This window comes from Danio aesculapii, chromosome 4 (genome assembly GCF_903798145.1).
Source record: "Danio aesculapii chromosome 4, fDanAes4.1, whole genome shotgun sequence".
NCBI lineage: Eukaryota > Metazoa > Chordata > Actinopteri > Cypriniformes > Danionidae > Danio > Danio aesculapii.
The window spans coordinates 41,971,544-41,996,940 of record NC_079438.1 but is presented as its reverse complement, the minus strand read 5'-3'; the positions used below and the strand labels follow the sequence as shown (position 1 = coordinate 41,996,940).

Here is a 25,397-nt window from a genome sequence, read left to right as displayed (position 1 = left end):
CAACTGAAATGAAATGTTTCAATTAAATGTTGTGCATGTATCACTTTTTTAAAAATGTCACTCAAAGATAGAGGACTACATAAGACATCGACGTGCAAATCAAGGCAAAGGCAGCTTCAGCTTGACTCGTGTATTTAGCATTGAACACCACTGTGGTCTAATGTGTACGTTTATGTTTTTATTGTAAGAAGTTCATTATGAAATGTAAAAAAAATTAATATGATTGAAGTATTTTTTTCAGTTTCAATATTAATAAATTAGGAAATTATCATAGCAGCTTTAATGTAATAGTTTAGTATATTTACCTTTGGCCCACCACCTCAATCAAGTTTGGTTTTTGGTCCTTCATTGGAAAAAGTTGGGCACCCCTGGTATAAAGTGAATGAGTTGGCACCACATTTGTACTACACTTACTTTTTTTTACTTTTCAGTAAAAGGATAGTTACAAATAATCAATTATACATTTGTTGTTCCTACTGGATGTCAATGGCTGTTTTTGTCCAAAATTCTTTAGAATATCTTGTTTTGTGTTCAACAAAAGAGAGGAATTCATAAAAATTTTGTAGACTACCACTTGAGTATGAGTAAGCTTTGATAAGTAAATAAAAAATTTCGGAGTTTGTTGTATGAATGAAATTCAGACTGTCAGAAATCGCCCCTATACCCTTAAAAAGTGAACTATTTTAACTACTTGCTTGGTTTGGGTCTTGTAGAGCTGCACATTGATTGATTTGTTCTTCAGTGTTAGAACTTTCAGCAGTGAAATTTAAACCACACTGAACTGAACTAAACTGAACTTTAACTCTAAAAACTGGACTGACACAGTTTCAATTTACTAGAACTTCTATGTTAAACTGCTTTGACACAACCCAGCAGACACACAACATCATAGGACCTCAATATTAGGTTAGATTTAGGTCACCAGCATCTAAGGTTATTTTGACGTCCAATAATGACATGAAATGACGTTGATATTTGGTTGATTTTAGGTTGTGTTGGAAAGTGACCAAAATTCACCATCGAGGCAACATCTTAAACCAATGTCATAGTGATGTCAAATACTGACATTTATTCATTAGGTTTGGCCACCAAAATCCAACGTCTGATAGACATCATTTTGGTAATGTCCACACAATGTCAAGCTGTAACATCATTAGACGTTGATATTTTGTTGTGTTTAGGTTGTGTTGGAAAGTAGCCAAAATGCAATATCTGTTAGACATTGGACATTGACATCGGTCTGACATTGGGTTTTGATGTCAGCCCGATTATCATTTCCAAACAAAATGCAACGTCCCTCAACATTGAGTTAGAACGTCACGCTGACGTCCGGTGCCTGCTGGGAATCTACATTGTAAAAGCGCTATATAAATAAACATTAATGAATTGAACTGAATATATGGGAGCAGCCATTTGTAACCAGTGGACGTTCTGAAGTACACTCAATCAATACCAGAATGCACCGCAATCACGAGTGCACAAACCAATGTACAATCAACGTTGTTGTTGCTAGGGATACAGCTCCAGTCAAAAGTTAATGAGAATTATGTATGAATATTTATTAAATTGTCCATTGTGTTTTAACTTCAGTCGACTACCCTAACCCTAAACCTACCCTTCACATTAATGTAAAAAGTGTCAAGTGTCACAAAATATATATTATGTGTGCATGCCCAGCCTGATCTTACGAGAAAACGTAATTATTTTACGTTTTGACAGTTTAGTGGCTAATTCATACGAATTCGTACGAGTTCAGTCCTACGAAATTGTACGATTTTAAAAAGGAGGCGTGGCACCTAACCCCACCCCTAAACCCAACTGTAATTGGGAGATGAGCAAATCGTACTAAATTGTACGAATTAGATCGTACAAATTCGTACGAATTAGCCACTAAATCAAAAAGTTACGAATTGCCGTGAGATTGTGTTGGCATGCCCATCTGCAGCTGTATCACTTTTCTAGAAAACAGGCTACCCATAAAGCACTGTGAGAGTTCGCATGCCAAATTAATGGGCTATATGCACACAGACTTTTAATTTTCAGCCAGGCAGCCCAAGGGCTTCCGGTGAACTGTCTTTTCATTACAAAATTGTCACGTTTAAGATCTGATTTCTTTTAAATCAGCGATCTTCACTGAGATATATGATATAAATTGGGTCTCAGATTGGACAAGAAGCACTGCATTAAATTCCATTTCCCCTCACCATGTCTTTAAAATATGACAGTTTATATTACCCCAGTATTTTCAAAGGAACATCTGTTTCTACTCATGGGCGCTAGTGGTTACAACAAGTGGTTTTTCATCTCGTTTTACGCTTGAACAACTAAATGAATGCTTAAGTCTGTTTAACTGAATGTATTGTAATTACATTGAACATCGAATGTTCAATTACAATTGAAAATAGTCACATTAAGCTTTCACCGGAAGTTTATCGTCGGCTTTAAAATTCTAGCTGTGCATAGAGCCCATTTCCACGACTGACCACAAGATGGCAGTCACAGCAGAATCCTATCGGTGTAAGTTTCTAAATAAATCATTATTTAATTGTAAATTTGCATTTTTTACTATGATAGAATTCAAAATACTTTGTTTTGTTACTATAGATAGGTCACTGTGTTAAATAACCACAGGGACTATAAGAAGTTGAAAACCATCTGAGGGATTTATCAACCTGCATAAAGCACAAAACATCCCAATTTACTCACTTGTTTTCATTTATTTTCTCTTTAAGATGAGGCTCTCAAGTCGATTGTTATTTTCTAAATGAAAGCTTACTAAAAATAGTTTAAAAATTATAAAAATCTTACCTTTTTGTACGAATTCTTATGAATTAACTCAAGAAGTTCAATAAGTTCACATTTTATTCATTCATTTTCTTTTCGGCTCAGTCCCTTTATTAATCTGGGGTCGCCACAGCGGAATTAACCGCCAACTTATATTTTACATATTTTACGCAGCGGATGCCCTTCTAGCTGCAACCCATCTCTGGGAAACATCCATACACACTCATTCACACTCATACACTACGGACAATTTAGCCTACCCAATTCACCTGTACCGCATGTCTTTGGACTGTGGGGGAAACCGGAGCACCCGGAGGAAACCCAGACGAATGCAGGGAGAACATGCAAACTCCACACAGAAACGCCAACTGACCCAGCCGAGGCTAAACCAGCCACCTTCTTGCTGTGAGGCGACAGCACTACCTACTGCGCCACTGCGTCGCCCCAAGTTCACATTTTACTTCAGAATATATATTTTTTATTTGTTCAAAAGATGCTCGCGTAACTCAAGCTGCGTAATCATATACCAGGACTCTAAAAGAAGAACGTTAGTTTTTGTTAATTATTTTATTTCAGCTGTTTTATTGAGCCACGAAATTTCTATATAAATGTATTTTAAAATATATGTTACCCTGTTAAAAATTTATAGCAGCTATAATGCACACACTGACAGATAAGTCAGCTGAGAATATAGAGCGGTGATAAAAAGACACCGTCCAAATTACGCACGGCAGTCGGTCTGAATTCAACTTCTGTCCCTCTTTAAAAACTCAACACTTTCTCAACCTCTCATATTCGCTTTCATTCTGCAGTGCAATCTTTTCTGCTGTTAGTGAGTCCTAGAAAGATCCAAATTCGAGCCTATTCTAAGAAACAGATGACGTTATTTGACAGGGTGCCCAAAATCCTTAATGAGTAACTTAGCAAGAGGAGAAGGCAAATGCTGCCCCAGCTGTTTCCTGTTGAAAATGTCTCTGTAATGTAGATAAATGTGAGGGATTTTCTCTCCAAATCCGTCTCCTGTTCGCTAAATCTCACTTCTCCACAACGAGCCTGCGCAATGGAACAAAGTCGGAATATTGAGATGTGACATTGCCCGCATCTCATCCTCTTTCTCGCTTTTTAATGACTTCAAACAAGTTCATTTTTGCTGGGCTTTTGCTGGAGACCCAAAGGGATGTCTAGCGGTCATTTCTTCCAGGGGCATTGGTGTGATGTCTTTAAGGTAACTTAACCTATTTCCTTTCAGAGCAAATAGACAAGTTGGACATTATTGCTTTAATTTTTCACTGAAGCAGTATTCTAGATAAAAACGGAATGATATTTGAAGACAATTTGTACTTACATTTAAATATGTGCAATGACCAATTTGCATCTTTACGCATTAGTCTGTGCATGCAAAAGTATTTCACGTTTAAGATCTGACAGCTGCAGTCTATTATGGCAAACTTTTGAGACTTACGACAGATTGCATGATGTGTATGGTGAGTCATATCATGATGCACCAGGGAGTTCATTTGCGCAGTGCACTAGTCACCAACTTGTATATCCAGTCCCTTAAAAGTAAATATTGCTGAGTCGACACGATTAAGGGCTAGGACTGAAGGTTTTGCAGCGTACTTGTGCGTTGCGCATTATATTCTCTTTATTATGTAAAGTGCTTCCTCTTTGGGTTTGGCGGCTTTGCAGCTTTTCAGTTCCACCTCACGTATCTGTAGGTGAACCACAGAGTTTTATCCAATCAAACCCAAAAATGCATGCTTCTTTTACCGGACACTTGGTTCAAGCAGCAGTGTCCTATTGGCACGAGCGAGAACCAGGCGCTTCAAAGCGCGCGCTGGAGACACTTCCGCGCGCATTTTCGGAGAAGTGCCCCGAAATAACGCGCTCTATTTTAGTGAGATTGTGAGCAGATAGAGGGGCAAAGGGTATCTGATAGGGAAAACACAATTAAAGTAAATCCACGCGCTCAAAAGTACCCTGAATGCACAGACAGGTGCATTTGATCATTTTGGTATTTTATTTTTGAGCAGTAGAATATCCAAGCACCTGCCTCTGCATGATGTTAGATGTGTGAAAGCTGATAAATGACAGTAATATATGTGCAGGTTATAGACAGTGAAATAAATAGCCTATATGGGGGAAACATGCATGAAGAAGAATAAAAAAATATCATAATAAATAATTTAAAAAGCAATGAAAGTCAATACAATTACACATTGTCCTTAGTTTTTTGAGCGCATGGTTGTAATGTGTTTATGGTTTGCCTCTCTCTGGGATGCAGTGTACCATGCGCTGTCTCCCGTGTACCCACACCCTCTCACTGGTGCTGTGCGTCCTCGCCTTGACTCCCGCGACTCTGGAGGCGGGGCCGGAGACGCTGTGCGGGGCGGAGCTTGTAGACACGCTGCAGTTTGTGTGTGGAGACAGGGGCTTTTATTTCAGTAAGTGCACTTTTTATTTATTCATCAACTGCATCAACTCTCTCTCTCTCTCTCTCTCTCTCTCTCTCTCTCTCTTTCTCTCTCTCTCTCTCTCTCTCTCTCTCTCTCTCTCTCTCTCTCTCTCTCTCTTCTTTAGTTCCCCACGCACTAATGCGCCACTCATAAATAAGAAAAGCATAATTTTTTACGTCTTACTGTCCAGTTTTTCAAGTATTACTCTTTTTCTGTTTGCTTAATTAGTTCAATTTAATTGTGTAGAATGTTTACAATCAAAACAATCTAATTTAACTTACCACTTTACTTGTCAATCAATGTTTCTGGTTTTATATATGATTCATGACTATATATTTGTATATTTATAGGGTACTGTGTACTAAAAATAGTAACGTTTTTCCTTTGCGTGTGCAAAACGAATAGTAACACTGTATTATGCACTCATTTCCAAGTCAGTAGATGGCGATATAACATCTTCCCACATGTGGTCCAGCGGTTATCGTTTATTTTCTTAAAATTTTGCAGGTATGACATGACTGTGTTCGCTAAAGTAATTTTTGTAACTCGTAGTTGCGCAGAGACTATAGTCCTGGCGTTTTCAAAAACTTGCATTTTGAAAGTTTTCAGGCCCTCAAAAATAGTTGTGTAAATCACTGGTTAAATGCATAAAAACTTTAGGTTCTAGTTGATGTAATGTGTCCATTTTTACCAACTTTTCATTGTCAAAACTATTTTCAAAATTAAAAAGAATAAATATCCGGTTTCAATCTTTAATATGTCATTAAAAAAGTTTCCACTGTAAATTATTGCAAGGTGAGCTGTTGCAATGCCAGAAGAGGCAGCTGAAAGAAATGCGGCAGCTGACTGATGCTGGCGTATTACAGTTAAAGAAGGATCAGCCAGATGCTTTGCTCCCAAAATGAGGTTGCTGAAATTTGGCGGACACAAGTAGGCAGGGCGAATAAATGTAGTGCACATCTTATTTCCAACTGAGTACGGGGGACTACCCAAAGAAAACCATTCTGGATCCTAGACTTACATCTCTCTTTTTCCACAAGCCATGAGAACTGCTGAGTCTTGGGTTATCCCAATCAGCAGTAGGCAGAAAGATTGAGGAGTTCTTAAGCTTCTTTGCCTTTTATACTTTGTTCATATACTTTACCTATCTTAACTGTGCATTATTAAATTGTTAGCTGTAATATGAGTTTGGCAAGGCTTTGCTTAGTAATAATGAAAACTACTGTACATCAATTTGAAATGTTCAAATCATTATTTTTACCCCAAACATTAAATATACAACACCTAAATGTTACTTTAACATTTTTTATTCTGTGCATAACAATTATAGATATTTAGATAAATGTGCAGACTGCTCCGTTCCTTATGCTGAAAATCACAGTATTTCTATTTATCGATTCTTGTTCAATTTATTACCAAATCAAATTATAATACATGTTGACAATATTTGTAATAGACACAATGCTGATATTACATCTTTATTGTATTGTATGGCATTAGTTTAACAGAATCTTCTACTGAAATCTAATGCAGATGTACTTATACATTCATAAAACTACAGTAACAGACCAACTCACATTTAAATTGCTTGTGAGTATTCACAGACAAACTTTAACCATTTCAATTCATGGTTCACACTTGGCAGCCTATTGAAACAGCTGCTAATGAGGGATCTATGTGCTTTGAACATTGAAAAGTTTTCTGTTTCTATACTACCTGCAGTGTTCACTTGCAGAATAAATGCCAAAATGTTCATTTTTTTAGGTGAACGGTATCACGAGGAAACATGAAATATTATACTGGATATATTTTATAGCAATATTTAGTTTCTAATCTTAGATTGTTCCTGTCCTCCTGTAAAATCAATTGCCCTGTCTATGACATCCGATTTCAGTGGTCCAACTGAGGCTAGTTCCATAAAGTGCAGCTACTCTGTTTTCAAGTTTTCCATATATATTTTCTACCTTTGTAAATTACCTGATGATATATTTACGAAGTGCAAATGTCTCAAGGAAGTATGAGAGTCTCAGGCCACCGATGTTGACGTATGAAGTGATTATTCTGACAAGTGGACAGAACCAGCACGGAGATTTTATTCACTTACTTTTACAGCGAAGCAAGATTGAACTTCAAGTTAGAGTTGACATTTTAAGTTTCCAGTCAACAACATTTGAGCTTTTAGTGGTCACAAAGGAGCTGGCTGGATCGCTCATGGCTGTCAATGGCCATGTGTTTGTTTTGTCAGTACAGAGCCCAAAATAAATACGTTTATGCTAATCTGAACTTTCCGTGAAATTATTGCATCAGATTCGGTGAAGAGCAAATAGACGATTTTATACAGATCATTTGACTTTGTCCTAGTATGCATTATAAAACTTAACAGAATTTCATATGTACCCCGACAGTTGCATCATTTTAACAGGTATTATGTTGTATCTAACCACCTAAATCTCTTTTAAACCAACATTAACCAACCAACCTCAAACAAATAAGACTGATATAATCAGCATTGTATTTATTGGCATCAGTGGTGTAAAGTAACAAATTATAAATACTCAAATTACTGTAATTGAGTAGTTTTTCTCAGGAATTGTAATTTACTAAGTAGTTTTAAATCTGTGTACTTTTACTTTCCCTTGAGTACATTTTTAGTGCTGTATCAGTACTTTTACTCCACTACTTTCCTTCAATCTGCAGTCACTACTTAAATTTTTCTTGTGTGTGGGGATTAGAAAAATCAGTCCTGTGATTCCTGTCCAATTACATCACACATAGAAGGTAAATCGCATCATTATGAACTACCTCAAGACACCACTTTATAAATGCAGCAAACTGCTTGGAAGAGTTAAAAGTGTCCAAAGTGTGTCCAAGATGTCCAAAATCTTTATACGCAATGACGCAGAGACTGTTTAGATGCATGTGACTGATTATAAGATGACGGATGTTTACTGTATGATGACCAAAATGGACTTAAACACCCTGCAGACACAAGGCGTCAACATGACGTCAAATTGACGTACCCCAAAGTCGTAGGCACTTTGTTTGGAAATGAAAATTGGGTTGATGTCAGAGCTTAACGTCAGGTCAACGTCAATGTCTAATATCCAACCTAAAATCAACCAAATATCAACATCTAATAATGTTACAGCTTGACGTTGTGTAGACATTACCACTATGACGTCTAACAAATGTTGGATTTTGGTTGCCATACATGACGAATAGATGTCAGTATTTGACGTCAATATGACATTGGTTTAAGATGTTGGCTCAACGTTGGATTTTGGTCAGTTTCTAACATAACCTAAAATCAACCAAATATTCATGTCACTTGAGGTCGTTATTGCACATCAAAATAACACTGGCTAGAAAATGAATTTTGGTCACCTAACATCACAACCTAAATCTAAACTAATATTCATCTTGTGATCGAATGTTATCAATGTTATGACCAACATCGTCTTATGATGTTGTGTGCCAGCAGGGCAATAACTAAATGCACTACAGAATGTTACGTTTACACACATCCACAAATTACATGTAAATGCATCAGCTTTTTAAAGCATAATACTCCCTAGTCTTGAGTACTTTTGAAAGGGCTACTTTTTACTTATACTTTGAGTAATGTATACAACAGATACTTTTACTCGCACTACATTTTTTGCCAAGTAATGGTACTTTTACTTTAGTATGATTTTTCAGTACTCTTTCCACTATTGATTGACATAGTACGCGAATAACCTTGTCACAATACTTCATTATTGCTTAGGAAAGGTGAAATACTGCGCTTTGGAAAATTTTTATTGAAACAAAATGTGGCTTTTTGAAGACACCAGAAGAAGATGCAGAAGAAGACGAAACTGACAATGCAGTCAGTTTTTCCAATTGTTAGTCTGACCTAGAAATCCTAGCTTGTCTCAGCGGCAGTCTCATCCCAGATTGTCTTGGGTTATTGGAAAAGAGTGGGACTCCGGAACGAGTGACGCAGAGCTGGAACACATCATCCAGTTTATTACAAAGGGCACTACGTGGCCAGGAGTGTTTGTGTTGACTCAAAGCTGTCCTTTCCCTCCACGGTTCAACTCTAGTCCTTTGCAGCAAAGCACCTCTGACGTCTGCCAACAGCCTGTGCGTGTAGCTCATGATGCATTCCCATTCCCCAGACACAAACACATCGGGAATGTGGAAAGCCTTGGCTCCAAAATGTGCTGCAAATTCACAGTTTGTCCAGAAGTGGGTGCAAGTCTCCTCTCACACATTTGGAAGGACCTGACACCATGAGATGACAGGTGAACATATGCTGATCGTGAATCCTGAAGGAATTATGCCACATTTGAGTGTGGAAGTTCTCCCTTATGGATTAAAACCCGAAGGGCATAAGAAAAAGAAAATATTGCACTATTGCCTTCCTAACAAGGAAGCTTTTAAATAGGGCACATTACTTTAGTAACTGATCCTTTCAGTTACTGGTGCATTGTATTTTTTTCTAATAACTTTTTTCTTGGAATGACCCCTTAAATTGTTAAAAATTAAGGAACCCCAATTTTAGAACCCAGTATAACTGCTCAGTGCATTAACACTAATCAAACAGTTGTAAAATATTAGTAATTTTTTAGCATTTCTGTATATATAATAACATTGCTGCTGCACCAGCACTATACAACTATACAAGGCAAATAAAACTAATACACATATGCCAAAAATTACTATTATTTTCAATACTAATTCTGAATTTCTTTCTGAAAAGGGCGGTTAAGAATCTTCCGATAAAGTTGGTAAGAAAACAACCTGTATTTTTGATTGACTAGCATAATTGTAAGAAGTATTAACTATTTATATAACCATTGCATGGGTAAATTGACTAAATGATCCATAAAAAAACATAATTCACAGTCACCTGTCTATAAAATCATTACTTATGGTTTGCAATACACAATATGGTTTGCTGTCAGATTGAGCACAGCTGATTGCTTCAACTAAAGTTTGCTGTCACAAATCAGCAGTCAAATGCCCTCTAAAAGAAAATCATGTAATCCTCTGATATGATCTAGGATGGCATTAAAAATGAATGATCCAATTGTTCGACACTGGGATCCTTCTGAAGTCTGTACAGGGATGCAAACAAGATGTTTGAAGTGAGCACGTCAAAGTAAAAGTTCTATTTGTCAGCAGACATAAGCACCTGGTGAATGCCAGAAACTGAATTTGCATCCATATACAAAATCCACTTTATAGCGTCAGTGATTGTTATTAATAACAATGATTATAAATTGATCTATTTGCCTTTGACAACACTTGACACACTAATCTTGTGCAGGAAAGCGACTGAATGCCAGTGGGCAGAGTCTATTTATAGTGACAAGCAAATACATGTGTCATTGTTACATCATATGCAGATTCCTGTGCCCTCAAAGTGCAAATATGATCATTTGAACATTATTATTAATTAGATAAGAGATAAAAGAGATCACAGGTCATCGACTCTGAAAGAAACAGCAGAACAGAAAACTTCTATCTGTCATGGACATCAATGATAGCACTACTTTTCGGTTTTCTTTGTCTGGCTTGATTATGTTTGAAGCAGCTGGAGAGAAGAACACATCAACAGCACACAGTCAGGCTTGGCTCTTTTCCTAGAGCAGCAGCGGATTATGGGGGATTACAGGATGATCAGGATGCCCTCTGCCCTCCTCCTGGCCCGCTGTTCTACTGGACATGAACACGTTGCAGAGGGCACTGGGTATTCTGGGTTCAGTACTTTTCGGGTGAGAAGAACATGCTTTTTATAGCACAAGGCCTGAGATTCAAGCGTTGTCTTTCTGATTTAAATGGCACACATTACAGATTGATGTCTCATCAAAGCTGAGCTTCCATGAAGACTAAAGACTAATGACTGAGTCAAGATGATTTTAAATTAAAGTTGCATTAAAAAAAAACTAAACAGAAAATGTACATATTTCAATATGAATGTCCATCATTACCTTTACTCATTTTCAACATTTATGCCCACATATTGGTTTAACCTCACATGAAAAAGCTAAATAAAATTATGAAACTATGTGATATTTTTATGTGAGATTAAGGTGCTCTCAAAAAAATTGTTAATGCTGCTTGTTCAAAATGAGCTGAAACAACACAATTCTTGTAATTTCTTCAGCCAATTTATTTGTTTTATGTTCACTTACATTTGTAAACCATTAACTTAAGCGTTTCGTGTTGGGACAACATGAAGAAATTGTGTTGGTCCAACTACCTGGTTAGGGGATTTGTTGTTTCCAGCATGACTGCGTGGGATTGAATTAAGAGAGGGAAATGTTGACAATTAAAGTAATCTTAGATTTTTAAAGAAAAACAGAAAGACTTGTTAGAGTTTAATCTTCACTTTAGTTTGAAGGTTTAGAAGATTTTCTATGTAAAGCTTTGAGTTTTGAGATTACCACCTTGCAGAAGCACCCATGCTTTAGGTGTTGGCAGTTTAATTAGCAAAAATGCAGTTTGTTGCTTTGCTCAGTGAGCAATAACTGTCCTAAAATAAGTTCTGAGATCAGTCTCAATCGACTGTAAATGTAACTCATGAAATATGCTTAAAAATGGCTCTTTTAGTTCACTTAGGATAACTTCAAATAAAACTAAGAGACTTCAAAATGTACGACACATAACAGAAATGCATGATATTATCAGAGTTTAAGTTAAATAAATATACAAATGTATTTAAACTTATTATATGATAAAACGCTGTTGGACCAACTCAATTGCATTTAATTCTGTAAATAGTTTTTTTAGTTGGTGCTAAACAAATTTATCAGATGGAAATCCTGCCCTTAATTATCCAACGAGTTCATCCAATGAGTTAAATTTTTTGAGTGAATGTGTAATAGAGTCTATTTATATAGAGAGAGCGATCATTAAAACCTAGCTCAAGAGCCAGATCTTATGAAAAAATACTGTTAATCAGGGGTGCTGATGTTCCTGGAGATCTGCCTTCCTGGAGAGTTCAGCTCCAACCCTGATCAAACACAACTAAACAAACTAAGTAGAATCCTAGGGATAATTAAAGACAGGTCTGTTTAATAAGTTTGCAGCAAACTCTACAGGAAGGTAGATTTATAGAAACAGGGTAGGCCAAAGGAATTCTGTAATACAAGAATAATAATGATGTACTCTGATCAATAAAAATAAATAAACTTGTATCTTAATGACATGTAAATATATCGCCATATCTGATAAATATACAAACTTTTAAAATTTAAATATAAGTTTAAAATACAATTGTAGTTCTAATGTAACTAAATAAACAATTTAAACATTTTAATAATTTAATACATTTAAAATAGATCTGTCTTGTTTTAAACAGATGCTAAAAGAGATATTAAAATAAGTTCTTAAAATCTTTAAATAATACACGTTTAATATAATGCAATAAAAATAAGATGTAATAAAATGTTTAGATAATAATTTAATGATAATAACACAATAATAATAAACTTACAAAATTGTTATATCTAACATACACACAGAACACTCATATCTAAATTAAATGAGAATATATTGCTATATAAGTACTGTACTTACAAAACACACATGTATCAGCACATCAAAAAACATTTCAAAACAGTTTGACAAACATTACTTGGCTGTTGACAACCTTTAAACACCACAAACAGTTCCATTTCAATCGTTACGGCTTGCAGGAGCCAACAAATCTTGAAGAGTAAACAGAGGCAAAGAGAACCATGAATCAAAAAAAAAAAAAAGAATTATTGGAAGGAAACTTCATCTCACTATAAACTCTTTGTGGTGCCATTGATAAAGAGGTAGTTTCCAGGACTATAGCAGCTTTCATAGTCCTCAGTGAATAGTAAACTTCCTGACACTATGCAGGCAGCGTATGGCAGCAGCTTCACTGTTCAGCAGAACTCCCTGTTCTTCAATAACCAGAGCATGGCTGTAAAAGTCAGCTTCTTTCCAGCGGCTTTCCTGGAATGTACATGTTCTGATGCGCCTGTATGGTTGGAAGCAAAGGTGTCTAGCCCAAGGTGTTGGGACACAGCCGTGCTTTTGTACTGAAGCATACTACATTGATCTTAATTACAGTCAGTCCTTTTGCATGAACAACAATTTCCTGATATTAAAATTTATCTGTCATCATTTACTCACCCTTAACTAAAAACCTATTTTAGAAATTTATAAATGTTTGGAACCGCTTGAGATTAAGTAAACAAGTGAGTAATTTTCAATTTTGGATGAAATACCCTTATATAATATGATTAAGACAGTACTGTGACTAATGGTCTATGATGTAAACAGAGATGTTTGATTACCTTAATTCGACTAAGGTTATACTTGATGTGGAATATTCCTATTTAAGTCACACAAACTGTGTCTAAAAACCTTCCAACAGTGAGCAAATCTGCACACCTGAAGACGTCTGACAACACTGACTTTGTCAGGAAGTCGATTTAATAATGTACAACATAGGTCTCAAACTCGATTCCTGGAGAGGCACAGCTCTGCCCAGTTTTGCTCCAACCCTAATCAAAAACAGCTGATCCAACTAATTAAAGTGTTCAAAACAACTGGAGACTATTAAGCAGGTGTGAGTTGTTGGTTGGAGCTAAACTATGCAGAGCTGCGGCTTTCCAGGAATTGAGCTTAAGATCAAAAAAGAGAGAGCTTTGGTGATAACTAAAGGGATATTTCCTTGATAACATCTTGGTAGAAATGCCATTAAATGTGAAAAACTGGTCAAAAATGTACATTTTAACACAAAATGACACCCCAATCGGAGTTTAGCTGTTTGAAATAGAATGCACAGGATTGTGGGATATTAAAGGCAGTGAAGGACACGTGTATGTTACCTTTAAAGTTCAATGATAATGAATGAAGGCACCTTCTAAGACAGGAATTGGTGCAGAATTTGATTTCAGACTTGCCCTGCTGTCTTCCTGCATTGGATTGATGCCTCTGAAACCAGAATTTTAGAGCTTTCAGACTGCTATTACTGTTGTGTAGGACTTTTCCCTGCCTTTTGCAACACAATTCAACAGTTTGACTCCAAACAAAAAACTTAACTTTGAGCCAGAGTTTGTTGTATTAAAGTAAACCTTAAATTGTAACATCTAATACTCTATAACAAAAATGAACTGTATGTTGATATGTGAAATTCTAGAGGAAATGGTGGTGACATCCCTTGGGGACGTAATAACATGTGAGTAAGCAATAAATGTAATATAATCGGAAAAATGAAAGCCAGTCACGTAAATACAATCATAATATTGTCTTATTCAAAATAAGCTAATAATTTGATCATTAATGTCCATGTAAACGTAATGGGAATGTGCTCTGCTTAGGTTTCACAGCTCGCTCACGATGTTATGAATGGGGGAAGGGACTCTAAAGACTGCAGCAATCTTCAATAAAAGCATGACCTAATCTGTGGACAATTTATATGGATAATGAAAAACACAAAAGGCTGTTGCTAATCTGCCCATACTGATAGAAAGAAAAACAGGTCTGCAGACCAGTGCTGCTTCATGGCTGATTTAGCAATAATACCTTATTTTAGGATTACAACTTTGACCTCTTAAAATACAGCACTTCAAATCTCTGAAAAACCCATTTAAACCGATTACACTGCATTATGAGAGCTGCTGTTGTTGTTTATTGCACCTGTTCCATTCGAATGTTTTTCAGGAAGAGTCAAATGAGCTATCTTGAGCAACATTTTGGGAGGTTTTTGTTTAGTAAAGGATTAGAAAATCATCTAGAAAACAATCGGTTTAAAAATGGAATCTGCTGATTCTGAGAAAACAATTCGATTTTTAGATGTCAACTGTGATAACAAACAATGAGCATCTATGGCAGTGTTAAAAATAACCAGAGCTTTATAGCAGGCACAAAATGGAGAAAACATTATTCACCCACATTATTCACCCAACGGTTCAGTAAAGAATCTCTAACATCCATAAATGTTTCATTCCACAAAAGGTTCTACAGACTATTACTGTCATGAAGAGGGTGCGACAACAGGAATTGGAACCAAACACAGCTTTATTAGAGTTGTCATGCAGGCAAGGGTCAAAACAGGAGCAAGCAGTCATATAAGTAGGGATGGCTAAGTGTCGAGTGTTGATCCCGAACTGCACGTGACTAAAGCGATTCAAAAGATCGGCAACTACACAAGCACTCAGAGAGTTGGTGAATCTGAATCTGGGCTGCAAGTGACCTGCGTTCAAATCCTGGCTTGTACAAGCATTTAGAAATTTGGACTTAATGTCTTTTATTAATGTAGATTTTTTTAATGACCAAAACAACACATATTTTTTCACAAAGAGTTCATTCGGATGTCAGACTTAAGTTAAAACAAAACACACAAGAACGGAGCAATGAAATAACCAATTTTAAATGACTAATAATAATAATAATAATAAATAGTTGCTTCATCCTGGATTCCAACCAATACTAAATCAGACTAATCACTTGATGTACCAACACTCAACATTTAGAATAGCTGAGATTCTCCATATTATTTATCTTGCCTTCTTGCGCATTGGTCTTTCGTGGACGACCAGCCTCTTGAATAAGTTGGTGACATTGTAAAGATATATTCAATATTCTAGAAATCACAGATTTTAAACAACCAACTTATCTTGCTGTGGCTGAAAGGGTCATCCATTTGGCCTTCATCTGGTTCACTTTAACTGGAAGGTTAGGCTGTTTTGGAGAGTTAATTAACGAAATTACCACCAGTTGCTTAATTAATGGGAGGTTTCTGAAAGTGTTTTCTTAATATAAGTTTAAAATTTATTAATTTTCCTTTGGCTTAGTGTCTTTATTCATCAGGGGTCGCCACTGCGAAATGAACCGCCAACTTATCCAGCATATGTTTTACACAGCGAATGCCCTTCCAACTGCAACCCAGTACTGGAAAACACCCATACACTCTCACATTCACACACATACCTGTATACTATGGCCAATTTAGCTTATTCAATTCAAAACCGGAGCACCCGGAGGAAACCCACGTTTAAAATGATATCCCTTAAAATTGAGTGCACTTTTAGGAAGCGTGCTCAAATCTAAGTATTTAAGGACATGTTTTCTATGAGTCAAATACAAGGCCATTTGGTGTCAGCATGAGCAAATACAAATCTACCACTACAGTGTCCTACATAAATCTCCAAAGACTGCTCAGTCGTATTTAAAGATTACAGCGCCCCCTAATCTCCCAGAAGTGCTCAGCACCCAAGAGTCCAGCAGTCTGCAGGGATGCATGTTTGTCAGAATTAGAGCACATCTCTTTCCAAAACAACACTGTCAAAGTGCAGCAAGTGCAAAGCAGAACTTAATGCATTTTGTCAGCGCTGGCAGCCCTGTGAGCCAAGAGCTATTAACTCTGAAAGGGAAAGGCATTTCCTCCTTGTAAATGCCATATTAAATTATTATTATTATTTCATTTGGTAATGGGGAAAAGCCTATCGGAGCTATATTGCCCTAGGTGAGTGGTGACTTGTAAATGGAGAGTGGGATATTTTGTTAAGCCCACCAGGAGATTGGCGACACAGAGAAAGAAACAGTAACTTAGTCAGGTGTCTAAGTGGTACGTTTAACATAAATTCGTTGTGTGGGACCGGACGACTAAAATCTTGGATGTTCCAGTGTAAGTAGCCCAACCTCCTCGTTAAATAAAATGTCTATGATTGACCTCTTTGGCAGCATACAAAATGTATACCCAAGAGTCCATTTCATTTTCATGCTCTTTCACATGGGTAATTATCACCTAGCAGTGGTAACAAATATTCAGGGAACAGTTCATGGTTCATCCTTGTCTTCTAGGAACGCTGTTTTTAACCATCACTATGGTCAGATTTGGCCTCCCAGATGGACGGGCTAGTTTATAGATATCAAAGTTGAAACTGCAAAACGTGATATTCTCAACATTTGGGTCAGCGTGATTTCCATTTAACTGGGGTGCTTGCCAAAAAGGGTCCACTTTGTGCAAAGCGATACCCTGTAAATTTCACACAGAAGAAATTCATGTCATTAACACGTCCATATATCTGAAAATTCATGGTTACTTTCTGGCTGCTACACTGAGCTATTATAGTGGGCTCTTAGCCACAAGTTACTACCGAAAGGTTTAGAGATTTAGCATTTTGGAGAATGACCTTGTAGTCCATAATTGTTCCTCACAAGATGTTGCTAAGCCAAGAATAAAATGGATAAAGGGCTTGAACTTGATGTGATGACAGGCTTTATTTAATGTACCTGAGGCAGGACAGAATTTGAGCTCACCATTAAATAAAGGTCTTCCCTCACAGTGGAGATTTAGGAGTGCTTTCACTTTTCGTATGTGTATCAGATGTGCTCACTGTACAGAAAGGTTATTTATGAGTGTTATTTCTATGCATCCAACAGGCAAGCCGACAGGATATGGACCTAGTTCAAGAAGGTCGCACAACCGTGGCATCGTGGATGAATGCTGCTTTCAGAGCTGTGAGCTACGGCGCCTCGAGATGTATTGTGCGCCTGTGAAGACAGGCAAATCTCCACGATCCCTACGAGCACAACGACACACAGACATTCCCAGGACACCAAAGGTGCATCTATGATGATGATTCTTTGCTCAGCCCTGACTTCACTATAATATGTACTGTACTCCACTGTTATGTAGATATCATATACAGTTGAAGTCAGAATTATCAGCCTCCCTGAGTTATTAGCCCTCCTGTTTTTTTACCCCCCAATTTCTGTTTTACGGAGAGAAAATTTTTTTTCTGCACATTTCTAAACATAATAGTTTTCATAACTCATTTCTAATAACTGATTTATTTTATCTTTGCCATGATGACAGAAAATAACATTTTGCTAGATATTTTTCAAGACACTTCTGTACAGTTTAAAGTGACATTTAAAGGCTTAACGAGGTTTGTTCTGTTGACTATTGAGAAAAAAATAGCTTAAAGGGGCTAATAATTTTGACCTAAAAATGGATTTAAAATAATTAAAAACTGCTTTTATTCTAGCTGAAATAAAACAAATAAGACTTTCACCAGAAGAAAAAATATTATCAGGCATACTGTGAAAATTTCCTTGTTCTGTTAAACATCATTTGGGAAATATTTAAAAAAGAAAAAAAATTCAAATGGGGCTAATAACTCTTCAACAGTATGTTGATTAAAGCTAATTTTTATTCAGTCTTGCTTTTCAGTAAAAAACTTTTTCTAGCAAAATGAATTAAAAAGTGGAGGACAGTAACTTAAATCTCTGATATTCTATAAGCAATGTTTTTTTTCATTATTTGCTCATAGATACGTTTGAGAGGCATTCTTATCAACAAGATAAACACAAAGAAATGACATATGGAAGAACACAGCAATAAAGAAAGCTTCTGATTATAGTTATATGAATACATGTGCACAAGTTCTGCAAGTTGCTTTAGTCAGTATTGTTTTTAAAGCTGGGCTTAGTGAAAGATCAGCAGATTATTTGACACAATTTTGTAAAACCATAAAAATTCAGTCTATGAATAAATATTGGTATTTACAATATTTACTGTTTGGTTTATTATAGTTTATAACACTATTGGTTGTGTTCCCCTGCAGAAACCTATATCTGGGCATAGCCACTCTTCCTGTAAGGTAAGTTTTTACTCAGTCAGACAGCTGTCATTAACTGTACCATGTACACTACTTGACAAAAGTCTTGTCGTTGATCCCATTTGTAAGAGCAACAAATAATAGCTTGACTTCTAGTTGATCATTTGGAAAAGTGACAGAAGGTAGATTTTTTTTCTAATGAATCATCTGTTGAACTGCATCCCAATCATCACGAATACTGCAGAAGACCTATTGGAACCTGCATGGACCTAAGATTCTCATAGAAATCAGTCAAGTTTGGTGAAGAAAAAATTATGCTTTGGGGTTACATTCACTATGGGTGTGTGCGAGAGATCTGCAGAGTGGATGGCAACATCAACAGCCTGAGGTATCAAGACATTTGTGCTGCCCATTACATTACAGGAGAGGGTAAAATCTTCAGCAGGATAGCGCTCCTCATACTTCAGCCTCGACATCAAAGTTTCTGAAAGCAGAGAAGGTCATTGGCAAGCCCAGTCACCAGACATGAACATTATTGAGTATGTCTGGGATAAGATGAAGGAGGAGACATTGAAGATGAATCCAAAGAATCTTGATGAACTCTGGGAGTCCTGCAAGAATGCTTTCTTTGCCATTCCAGTTGACTTTATTAATAAGTTATTTGAGTCATTGCAGAGATGTATGGATATGCAGTCTTCCAAGCTCATGGGAGTGATACGCAATATTAATTCTTTTTCCACTGTACCATGACTTTGTGATGGCTTTTGTCTAAGCAAAGTTAGACCTTACTGTCCTAATTAAATAATTAAAAATCAAAGCATGATCATATTTTATTTTTGTAAAATCATAAAAGCATAATCTAGAGGCCTTTGCCTTTTATAAAAGCCACTTCTGATACCAAATAATCAACTGGAAGTCAAGTTATTATTTGTTGTTCCTAAAACTTGGATTGGTGACAAGACTTTAGTCAGGTAGTGTATGTGCCTGATAATTCTTGAATAATAACTTTTAAACTTGAGTGTCATGATTATACTACAAAATGATAAAAAGATACATTTTGACCCCAAAATGACAATAATAAAAAAAAAGAAAAAAAGCGACACATAACCTTCTGTATTTTCATTTTTTTTTTTTGCACTAAAATTAAAGCTAACAACAGCTAATTATTGACCAAAATCTTCTAGTAAGGAAATAGCAAAGTACGAACAAATCTTTTTATTTAAATCTAATTGTTCGTAACACCAGTCTGAAATTTTCATTCATGAATCATACTTATCCCATTCTCAAGTTTAACTCATTAAATCAAAAACAGTAATGGGAGAAATCTTTGTATAATAACTTAAATTCTGGCCTTTTTATGAAACATGGACTTGTAATGTCGTTCAAAGAACATTTTTTATATGCGTGCAACTTTGCATAATTTTAAAGCTTGAGAGCACTTGTCTCAAACGTAGTCACACATACCTCCAAATTTCTCCTTTTGTGTTGCTGTCAAAAAAGTAACAGCCTCATGCAGTATTGAAACGGGTGAGGAAATGATGACAAAATTTCCATTTTTGGATGAGCTATGCCTTTACCTCATCCCTTAGCGAATGATGCCAGTACACAGTGCTGCGATACATACATAAGGAAAAAAGCAGCTCTTCCCTCACCCTCGCTGCCCAAATGTGGGCCATCCTTTTAAGTGCTCTCAGTCGTCCTCTCTCGAAAAAGAAAACCATTAGCAAGTGAACTGCCTAAGTGGTTTTTGTGGTAGACCTGCATATGCTCTCCGCAGACATATTTCTGCACCCATACGTCATGCTCTGGAAGCTGAGTCTAAGGTCACCTTAGATGTCTGCACACTGAGTTCAGAGTCTGGCCCCTCATGCCGGCCATTCTCCTCCACTCCCTGCATGCGGTTTCATTCCCAGCTTAGCTTTCGTGAATTACACTTATTAATCTTGCTGCGGTGAAACCTTTGATGTGTTGCTTTGACAGTAGATTTCCTCAGCATTATGAAATAACACTCCGTTCACCAAACAGCTGTGTTGTTATGGGCAGCAACAGCCGTTCTGCTCTCCTTGGGTCGGCTTTCTGCGTTACTTCTCATCATCTGAATCGACATTTACTGCTTTTCTCTTTCTTACTTTCAGGAGGTTCATCAGAAGAACTCGAGCCGAGGAAGCACAGGGGGCAGAAATTATCGCATGTAGAGGACAGCGGGAGGAATGAATTGGGAGAGACAAGAGAAACCGTTGGACAGCGGAAAAAAAGAGGGGAAGAAAGAAAGACTGGTTTTCTGGGAACGCGCTCCACTGCACTGTATTAAACAAAACAAACAAACAAACAAACAAACAAACAAAAAAGATACTGGACGTTTAAGCCCCATCTTAAGACAAACAAATCTGATGATTTCCATACACTGCACCAGTCCATACTGGTGAAAAAACTAAATTAGCTGCTATAAAAAGTCAACCATTTATCCTCCTTGTGTGAACTGTTGCACCTAATGGATGGCGAAAGCTTTTTATAGTGGCAGTGCCCAAATATTGACCCTACTCTAGTTCTAAGGTTCATATTACACTGAATTCTGATGGACGGCCACTGGAACTGAGGTAATAATAGGTGACTATTGGAGAATTTAACCTTCCCCACACTTGTAAAGCTTATCACAATCCGGATCTAGCAGAAGAAAATTGCAATATTTTACCTTGCAAACAAGTTTTTGCAGGCACATGCAAAATGTTCAAGATCCATCGCCAAGAAAGGAATTCGCAATGAGATCATGGACCACATTGACAAGAAAGGCTGTCTAGACAGTTTATACCAGATGGAACCCTTGCGAAACTGAACTATGGCTGCACACAGAGATGATGTATAAAATACAAATCTTTTTTTTTCTTTTTTTGATTTATTGTGCTAGACCAGATCAAAGGGATTATAAGCCTTATGCAGATGTGCTGAGGTGCTCTAGAGAACACATTTAGGACTGATAGAACGTGACCTACATCCTTTTTTCCTTAAATTGTGTGTGTGGGAGTTTTGCTTCTTTTTTAAAAAAAATAATTGCAATTGCATGGTCTACCTTCTTTAGAAAATGGGAGGTGAAAGCCATTCACTCGAACAGTTATTTGCATGCATTTACACCAGTGTATCAGCACGCACAGGAAAGACAGAAAAGATAATAAAAACCACAAAAATAACTAGCAATTGTAATAAATGAACAATAAGAAAAATGTAATCTGGTTCAGAATCAGCAATTGCTAGTTGTCAAATGGGAAGATGCAGGTTTACATCTTCATAACAAAAAACTGGCGACACAAGCCAGTCTGCAACTCACTCAATAGCTGTATAAAATGGTTTTAATCCTCCAGAAATGTAATTTGCTATCATTTACTGATTTTACTTTACTCTGTTGTGGGTTTACTTGTAATATGATGACTCTTGTAGTCCATGCTCGTTTCTACTGGGAAATATTAAAAAGCATTTGAGATTATATGTTGTGAAATTGCACGGCCACATTTACCATTGCTCTGCAAAAAAAACAAAAGCAGTGTTGTCCAATAAAAATCGACGAGATTTCTGCACACCGGATGATTTTCGCGCTTTTTTCGTTCTAAACTCCTGACGAAAAGGGCGCCATTTTGAACGCGTTCATTCAAACGCGCAAAAACGCCAGGCGTTAAAGCGTCATTATAAAATTCTCTCGGTTTTTTTTTCTCCTTCTTTTTTTTGACGAACCGCGTTAAACTGGTTAACCAATACTATTGAAACTTTTGTTTCCGTGCCTGGAGCTGTCGAAGTTACAGTAAACACCGCTTGATGGCGCTCATACACTAAAACACATTTTTAATGATAAAAGTGCCTGAACACTAAGTTGTAAGATAAACGTGACAGTGACTGCAAAATGCCTGGATGTTACGGAGAGGAGTTCCAGATCAAATAGGATTCGATGGTGAGTTAATTTTTCCACTTAATATTCTTTCATGGCTTGTAAGTTAATTAAATGGCATCGAACGTCAGGACGTGAGTTTGAACAAAAAACGCCGACGATAAATCGTCCCGGTATGCACGTACGAGCCTTGATACTGTCACATAACAGTTAAGGGATAAAGCAGATTTCACTCGTATTTAAGTTGGTCACACACATTCACAGCACTGAATAACACAATGCTGCTTGGTTTGAAAGTAACTTTGTTTAGTATAACATTCTGCATGCAAAATTTCAGCTAATTATAGCTCATGTGACCTTACTTTTTTTTTTCAACTTTATTTCAAATACCTATTAAATGTTTGTTTCTCTGAAGCAGAAATGTGCTTAATGGGTGTGTTCACGTTTTTTTGGTTTGGTTCATTTAGTTAAAGTATTTAATTAAAGTATATTTCTGGTTTGCATAGTGTTCACACTGTCATCTTTAATGACATATGTGTTTATATATTTTGTGGTGGAACTTACCAAACATCAAAAAGAATGCTGTGTGCTTGACTTATTACATTTTTTTTCAGTGGAGAAATCCTGAAGATCTTTTATAATGTGTATCACAACAGCCCCAATATTTTCTGTCCAAAACAAATTAAGATCTGCTGTAAGCATTCATTTCTGTCTGTTTTGTCTACGACTTAGTTTGAAATAGTTTGCTTTGAGTTAGTTAGTTTAGTTTGCAATCTAATTAACTAGATTGCAAATTAGATTGCAATCTTATTCAAACTAATGTCATCAACAAAGTTGGTTTTAACATGTCAAGTGTGAGCACACCCTATTAGAGAAAAAATGATCAGTCAGCAACTTAAAATTTCGCCATTGCACAAAACCACAGAAGTGATTTAATGTTTTTTTATTGCATTTCTTTCTAAGGCAGAAATCTTGTTTTAAATGACATGAGGGTGCATAAATAATGACAGGATTTCATTATTTTTGGGTGAACTCTTGCTCTACATTTTTAAAGCAGTTGTCAAGTGTTTTGAGTTCGAGAATCCTTCTGCATGGTGATTTCCTCTATTCTGACCCCAACAGATCACATCAACACACACTGTGTACTCTCTATCTATACTCAACCTATAGTAATCTTCGCAATCTCTATCCATAATTGTATGTGATGGCATCATATAGCGAAAGCATATAAAAGATGGACCCACTGTATAATGGTGCTATAATGTAGTTTGTTACTAGCAGGGGTCGGCTGAAAACATAGATGACTGCTTGAGAAGCTCAATGTCTTCCCTTTTGCACAGCCTTGTGGCCACCATTGTAAAAATATTTGTCATTTTTATTGGTAAGCGATTTCAATAGATTAAGCAAGCGAAAGTATTTTTGTGAGAGTTGTGAATACATGAGAAATGGCCCGAGATGTTTAATTGCCTTTTTTTAATGATTTATATTTTTGAAACAATGAAATCTCTATGTCAAATAACTTTGAATCTCTATGAACTGCAAATCTTCAAGATTTTGACCATCACAAAGCAGCTTTTCATGCGCACTACATTTAATTTGACATCCTGGCACTGACTGTACAACATAAAACAGTGTTAGTTTAATAAAAAGACAAGAAAGACTTTCTCCCCTGAAGTAATTACAGAGTTAAAGTACAGTTCAACCAGCTAGTAACAGTGTAATTTGGCTAACACTGTAAGAGCCTATTTAGAACCTCTTGTTTTTCTTTTTACCTGCTTGTGTTTTTACATATCAATATATCTAGGGAGGTTGAATAGGAAAATTGCACCAACATTAAGTAATTATACTATTATTTATATTTTAAACAGAAGATGAATCATCTATAAACGAAATGAATCAAAAGGAAAGTGGGCATAAAGGCAAATATCTGTTTTTTGGCAACCTAATTTTGGCAATAGCCACCCAGAATATCTATTTAATGTGCACAAGATCTCTGGATGTAATAGTCCTCACGCAATACCAAAGACTTTGAATATTTGTTTAAATGTTTGTTGGTTATAGCTGTGTGGATAATATCACGGGCAGCACTTATATGCTTCTTGAATTTTTGATTAGACATATATTGTTACAGAAATTTGCTTTTTTTTTGAGGTTATTCTCTTAAAATGAATATAGATTTGCAGCACTTTGCTAGCATTTGATAGTTTTCGCATCACAACATAAATACAGAAACAGTATGAAATTATAAATATTAGAGGATTCTGGGCATTGATCATTAAAACCGTTTTTGATTGTGAGGCTTTCAATACTGGTGCTCAATTGCTTTCTGTACAAAATATGATAATACTGACAGATTGTTCACCGTTCCTGCTGAATAAACCACTTGTCAATACTGAAAATGTCAAAGAGTGATTATTATAATGACAAGAACTATATGAATATGCACATTCTTTCAAAAAAATTAAGTCTAGGTGGCATTGGTGGGAGGAACTGCTGGGGAGTATTTGACTGGACAAAAATCAGTTAGTACAGGAAAAGTCATCAACATAGTTTTTTCTAGAAGAGAAAGACAGTTATGTCAACTGAAAGATAATATATTTGGACTAAAAGCCTCAAAACCTTTTAAGCAGAAAAGCAATAGTCTTTAAATACTAGCAAAGCATCTTGAATACTAAAAGGTAATAAAAG

General features: G+C 36.4%; 1 protein-coding gene across 1 annotated transcript; it reads left to right on the top strand.

Moving 5' to 3' along the window:
- The first annotated feature begins 3,471 nt into the window (after positions 1-3,471).
- On the top strand, positions 3,472-24,798 carry igf1 (insulin-like growth factor 1). The gene is made up of 5 exons (XM_056455706.1): positions 3,472-4,009; positions 5,069-5,228; positions 17,655-17,836; positions 18,842-18,877; positions 20,971-24,798. Exons 1-5 carry the CDS (start codon positions 3,962-3,964, stop codon positions 21,028-21,030), a joined length of 486 nt encoding a protein of 161 aa, XP_056311681.1. The 5' UTR covers positions 3,472-3,961; the 3' UTR covers positions 21,031-24,798.
- Positions 24,799-25,397: the final 599 nt, after the last annotated feature.

Excerpts from the sequence above, each read along its gene's own strand:
- igf1 (XM_056455706.1), top strand. The coding sequence starts at position 3,962 with ATGTCTAGCGGTCATTTCTTCCAGGGGCATTGGTGTGATGTCTTTAAG. Across the intron at positions 17,837-18,841 it reads ACATTCCCAGGACACCAAAG|AAACCTATATCTGGGCATAG; the intron begins GTGCATCTATGA and ends GTTCCCCTGCAG. Across the intron at positions 18,878-20,970 it reads ATAGCCACTCTTCCTGTAAG|GAGGTTCATCAGAAGAACTC; the intron begins GTAAGTTTTTAC and ends TCTTACTTTCAG.